Below are 6,456 nucleotides of genomic sequence, written 5' to 3' on the forward strand. Positions count from 1 at the left end.
GTGTGTGTGTGTGTGTGTGTGTGTGTGTGTGTGTGTGTGTGTGTGTGTGTGTGTGTGTGTGCGTGCGTGCGTGCGCGCGCGCGCTAAACTTTCCAAAGGTTGTAGAAAATGTAATTGGAAAACAAGAATCGTGTGCCGTAAATTATGTTAAGTATTAATTGCAAATTAAAAAAAAAAAATTATCGAAAAAAAATAATTCTACTGTATCTTATGTTTTTACTCATAGTTAGGCTTTATAATTTTTAAATTTAATTTCATATGCTTTACAAATTATTTTATTAGTCAATACTCATTATATATTTAAAGTACTGATAAACAGATCACTCAAAGTTTAAATTTCTATAGTTAAGAAGTCTTTTCATGGTTCTTATTTTATGGAGCATCTGACTAAATAACTAATTGAAAAAGAACATTTTATATAAATATATTTCTATAAAAAAATGCAGGGATGGGAAATAAAGTAATGCCGTAAATATCAAGTCGTTTATAAAAGTGTTTTGATAACGGCATTTCAATTTTTTATGATCGCAACGATTACTGACTACACTAATTTTGTGCTAAGCTTGGAAAAGTTACTTTGAAAAGTAATATTTTATCATTACACGTTTTATTAAAAAGATTATGAGTAACGCACAACGAGTAAAACAAGTAACAAATAAAAAATAACGTGTTACAAATGTTACGTCCAAACCCGTGAAGATTTTAAAATTATGATCCTACTGGAGAGAAGAGGAGCGAGAATAGTGAGGGTACCTTGTAGGACGCGGTTAGGCTCTGTCTCGCAGATATCCGCACAGAGGCGAGTACCGCGAGTTGAACGCACTTTTTTCGTGCTCGCGTCGGGATATGTCAACATCCCGAAAAGATGTTATGACACTTATTTCCCACGAGAGGTGCGATCGTCCATCCGAATTTCGAGTCAAGGAATCTAATCCCTTTAACTCAGGAATGGCGATCTCTGAAAAGGGCAAGATTAAACGACTACGAAGTTTTTAAGGTTTTTGAAATTAAAGAACGAGAGAAAGATATAAAATTATTAGTATTGTTTATTGTTCCTAACTATTATCAATCGAACAGAAAATAAAAAACAAGGTTAATAATTTATTTATTACAAACTAATTTACATATTACAGATCGACGCGATAATCTTTATTAGCTAATTAACATTTGACTATTTGACAATTAAATTTTATGCATGTTATATACCACCTTGATCAAAAAGTTCCCGGAATTACCACCAGGTGATGCTCTGAGTCAGCTGATTTGAGTTCTGTGTTTTTGATTAGGTTGCCACATCTATCATTGACATTCCCACCAAATTTTATCACTTTTGTCATAGCTTGACATTTGTAAAAGTTACGCGGTCTTGAGTACATCTACCTCTGCACGATTTTCGATTTTTCGATTTTTCGATATTTTCGATTTTTTACAGTTTTAAAAATTGAGTTGAATTTGCAACAACGAGTTAAATTATTAAATTTTGCGTTAAAAATGGATTCAATGGTGTGAAAATCTTGGAAATGTTGGGAAGTTGTTTCAGCAGTGATACTCTAAAGAAAACAGCCGTTTATGAGTGGCATGAACGCTTCAAAAGTGGTCGTGAGTCCGTCGAGGATGACGAACGCAGTGACAGGCCGTCGACATCGAAAATTGACGAAAACATCAATAAAGTGAGAAATGTTGATCAATAACCGCAAATTAATTATCAGAGAGCTGGCAGAGGACTTAAATTGCTTATGGATCCATTCAGGACTTTGTAATTAATGGTTTGAGTTTGCGCCGTGTTGCTGCAAAGTTGGTCCCGAAGAAACTGAATTTCATGCCAAACAGGGACCGCGTTGTTATCGCCAAAGACATGATTTCCAAGGCTGATTTCCGATCCAACATTCATTAAACGCATCATTACTGGAGACATGGGTTTATGAGTACGACACGCAATTCAGACATCAGGCGAATGAATGGAAAGTTTCAAATGAGCCGAGACCAAAAAAACCATGTCGTTTTCAGTCAAAAAGAAAGCGATACTTACGGTTTTCATGGATTACAACGGTATTGTACATCACGAATTTTTGCCAGAAGGTCAGACAGTTAATAAGGAGTATTATTTGGGCGTTATGAGATGTTTGCGTGAAGCAGTTCGCCAAAAAAGAAAGGATTTGTGGGCAAACAACTCGTGGATTTTGCACCATCATAACGCACTGTCGCAAATGCCATCATTATCCGTGAATTTTTGACCAAGAACGAAACGAATACCATCCAACAACCATCGAATTCACCTGATATGGCTTCTTGCCATATCTTGATTTTTTTCGATCGAATCAAAAAACCATTACGGGAAACGCGTTTTAACAGCCGAAAGGAGGTAATGGAAAAATAGAAGACGGCTCTGATGGCTATATCGACAATAGAGTTCCAGAAATGTTTCGAGAGCTGGATCAAGCGCTGGCATAAGTGCGTTTGCAGTCGATGGGGAGTACTTTGAATACTTTGAAGGGGACAATACTGACTTTTGATGAACTTGTATTTTGAATTTTCTGAATGAATTCCGGGAACTTTTTGATCAAGGTAGTATAGTTGAATTAAATAGCCAGAAAATGAGAATTCAGGGGAAGCAGAGCACTGATTTTTGTTCATTCTATTTCTTGGATGGTAACAGAAGAAGGAGGAAAGAGATTGAAAAAGAATTCTATCGGAATTAAATAAGGGTTGGCGGAATCCGGAATAAATACCGGAATACAGGAAGGGGGAGGTTGGTCAGTAATTCCATACTGGATTTCGTTTGGATCGAAATAATGAGAGCCGATCGTAAAGATCTCTTCGGGAATAGATGCGGTAGTCCGCGGGAATTGTCTGACGACTGATTCAAATGAGTCACTCTCTTGGATGCGGAAATAGAATCTCGGTGTTGATGGAGGAATTTCTTCTAGGAACTTTACACTGTCCGTGGAGTTCGTCGGAGACGAAGTTTCTCTGGGGGAAAATGACATGACGGATGAATTGAGTGTTAGCGGAGGGATGTCAGGGAAAATTCTGTTAGAGCGTCCAAAAACGCGGGTGATAGAGTTCGAGCGGAAGGTGAAAGAGTTTGAGGGAGAGGTAAAGGAGTTCGAGGAGGAGATGAAGGAGAAGGAGAAGGTATGACCTTTATTGCATTTAGGTGAGCAGGTAGAACTGGCGAAGGCAATGCGTCCTCGGCTGGGCGACTCCGATTTCGAGAACCCTCAAGGTGTTCCTGGTATACTTGGTCTAGAAGTCTCCGCGCTTCATGATAGACCCGATTTCTAAGCCAATCCTTGTAGGGGCGGTTTAAGCATGGCTATGGGTTAGCTTTCGCGGTGAGTAACCTTGCAGAGCAGCAGTAAATCTCATCTCGACATATATATATATATATATAATATATATATATTATATATATATAGGCTTTTGAGGATGATTGTCAAATGTCCGATCTCTGTGAGAATCTAAGGGCTCCAAGAGGAGGGTTGACTCAGCGGTTTAGAGGTTTCGGCCACTTGAGTCACGTAATAGACGAGTAAGATCACTCGATCGAACTGGCAGAGTGTCGACTCACCACTAAGATCAGTGAAGCGATATAGTTGCGAACTGTCGACTTGCAGAATGATTTGTAGTCGTGAATCAGGGCAGAGTTTCGTGTCGGAGATGGAGCTTGACTGTCTGACTGATGTCATGAAGGACCTTCTTTTTATATTCGCGAGCTAGTGGTGCCGAGTGCATACCTCGCATATGTTACTGGTCTAATCTAGGATTAGGATTAAGGATATCGATTGTGAAATAGGGTATGTGTCTAAGATAACTTTCGTCATCAATCGTTTGCCGGATGTCAATAATTTAGAATCACATGTGTTATTTATTACTGACAACTGCTGTTTCAGTTTGTAACTCTTAAACTATTTACTTCTTCTGTTCCTCGGGATAAAGTTCGTCTATTCAGCACTTTAAATTTTTAATCAAACAACTTCGTCCCGAATGGATTATTAATCTTAAAAAGGCGAATGTTATTCGGCTTACATTGTAACTCCTTATGGTAGAAAATGGTCTACCAGTGTTATTTGTTAATAACTTTTATGGCGATGAAACGAAAATTCTTATCGAAGAAAAAAATTGTGGAGTCTGGACGTAACACAAATAATGAATTACTTTTTCTCAGTACGAGTGAGAAACCGTTCTAACTCGTTGCGAGCAACGATTGAGTGACTTTCTAACTCTGACGTTACAGCTTCAATTAAAAATCTTCGTAGAAAATATACTAAGTCATTAATTTATATTCTTTTCATATAGAGAAAGACGCTAAACATTACAAAAATAAAATGAATTAGCATATAAATTGATCTTTTTGAAAGAGATAAAAAAGCGCTACAAATATATGTTAGGCGAGAAAAAATTTTACTGAACTAAAAAATGAATTTATAAGAAAATATTAAATACTTCAAAATACATGATATCAGTATAAAACTTACCTTCTTAAAAAAGGATAAAAAAAAGCGCTAAAAGTATTTTTCGTTATTTCTTAAAAAAAGTGTATTAAATTGGTTAATTCACTGTTTACAGTCATTTATATATAAAAACAACTCGACAACAACGTTGCAGTTTTTTATTGTAACGATAATTAATTACACTAATTTTGTGCTAAGCTTGGAAAAATCATTTTGAAAAGTAATTCTTTATCATTACGCGTTTACCCACTGAAAAGATTATTTGTAATGAGTAAAAAGTATTGCTACAAATAATAATGAGTAATCGTTTTAGCTCGTTGCAAGAAACGATTGAATGACTTTTCAACTTTGATGTTACAGTTAAAAATCTTCGTAAAAAATGTACTGAAGTAATTAATTTAAATATTTTTTACATAGAAAGACATTAAAAACTATAAAAGCCATAATATTAGTATATAAATTTAGCTTTTTGAAAGAGGTAAGAAAGCGATACAAATATATGTTCCGCGAGAAAGATTTTTAATTAATTATAAAACGAATTAATAAGGAAACATTAAACACTACAAAATACGTAATATCAGTACAAAATTTACCTTTTAAAAAAGGGTAGAAAAAGGCGCTGAAAAATATTCTTTGGGTCTTCGGAAAAAAAATGTGTAAATTAATTAATTCGTATACTGTTTATAAAAAGACGCTAAACATTACAAAATGCATGAGATATCAGTATACATTTACCTTTTTAAAAAAGTGATAATATATCAATATAAAAATGTGGCGGCTTAAAGCACCATCAATAGAGTCATGCGATCCGCGCCGCCTCTGAGTTGCGCACTCGGTGCTGCGCTTGACGTTGATCGAGCGTCCGCCCAGTGCGAGTCCGACGCCGCCGCGAGGAGGCTACGCATAGAAGTAGGACTCTGCGGGAGGTCTTCAGCATCTTCACTCAGAATAGAGTGAGCTCCGCAAAGGACCTCTATTCTGGTGACAGACCACTTTTTTTGGTGTCGTAACCCTGCAAAGCGAGCTCCTCTCTAAAGGACCTTTGCATATACTCATGGAGTGAGCTCGTATCGGGCCTTCGTGGAGCAGAGTGATCCCTACTCGGGCCTGTGCGGCATCCTCTTCTTGGCGAACTAAAGGCTACAAGTTGCCACGGAAACGTTGCCGAGACCATTCCAGTCTCCCGTGCACCAGAGGAGCCACCGACGGAGAAACCGCTCGATTCGGGAATAACTCTCTTTCCATGGAGGCTGATACCTCTCGAGCTCCCAAGAGAGAGTTCCCCCCTCAAGGATTCACGGAGGACGGAGATGGGCTCGTCTACATAAACAGATGAGCACGAGTTCCCTGTGGTCGCCGAGACCGTCGCTACCGCTGCCGGAGGATCTAGCGATTGAGTCGCCAATAAGCTTCTGCCTGACGCTGATACGCCCGACGCCAGAAGGACGGAAGAGGAAGTGGCTCAACCCACGGCTATCATGCCAACTCTTCGGGACCGACAGCGATTCCGACACAGAAGACTCCGAGAAGTAAACACACACACACACACACACACACACACACACACACACATGTGCCGCAAGGCGCCACAAAAGCTCTTATAAATATCGACGAGTACTCCTGTGAGTAAAGAGACTATTATTTTTTAATTTGTGGAATTTCCTTAAGCGACACTCATCCAAAAATATGGAAATCATCTTGAATAATAACGTGGTGTACAAAAATATAAAGAAAGTTTAAGAAGTAAGTTATGCTATCATATTTACCAATTGATTTTTTTGTTTTGGACAAAAGAAATCATTGTTCTGAAATTAAAAATATAATTTAGAAAATAGTTAGATGGTGCATATCTTTGTATTTACGTTTGTAGGATTAACTTTTTACAACATTTTAACCATGGTATGTGTTGCGAAAAATATATTAGGTATACAACTTTGCTTCCGCCGTTTTCCTATAGATGGCTTTAACGGTAAGTGGTGGTCGAAATAAATAGATCATAGAT

General features: G+C 37.7%; 1 protein-coding gene across 1 annotated transcript; it reads left to right on the plus strand.

The window, feature by feature from the left end:
• Positions 1-1,520: 1,520 nt before the first annotated feature.
• Positions 1,521-3,285, plus strand: LOC105622259 (putative uncharacterized protein FLJ37770). The gene is made up of 3 exons (XM_012203679.1): positions 1,521-1,670; positions 2,896-3,135; positions 3,166-3,285. Exons 1-3 carry the CDS (start codon positions 1,521-1,523, stop codon positions 3,283-3,285), a joined length of 510 nt encoding a protein of 169 aa, XP_012059069.1.
• The last annotated feature ends 3,171 nt before the right edge of the window (positions 3,286-6,456 follow it).

The sequence above is a fragment of the Atta cephalotes genome (assembly GCF_000143395.1).
Source record: "Atta cephalotes unplaced genomic scaffold scaffold00042, whole genome shotgun sequence".
NCBI lineage: Eukaryota > Metazoa > Arthropoda > Insecta > Hymenoptera > Formicidae > Atta > Atta cephalotes.

Bases quoted from the DNA above. Each gene is read 5' to 3' on its own strand.
- LOC105622259 (XM_012203679.1), top strand. From the start codon at position 1,521: ATGTTGGGAAGTTGTTTCAGCAGTGATACTCTAAAGAAAACAGCCGTT. The intron at 1,671-2,895 runs GTGAGAAATGTT...ATGCGGAAATAG, and splicing joins TTGACGAAAACATCAATAAA to AATCTCGGTGTTGATGGAGG. The intron at 3,136-3,165 runs GTATGACCTTTA...TTAGGTGAGCAG, and splicing joins AGATGAAGGAGAAGGAGAAG to GTAGAACTGGCGAAGGCAAT.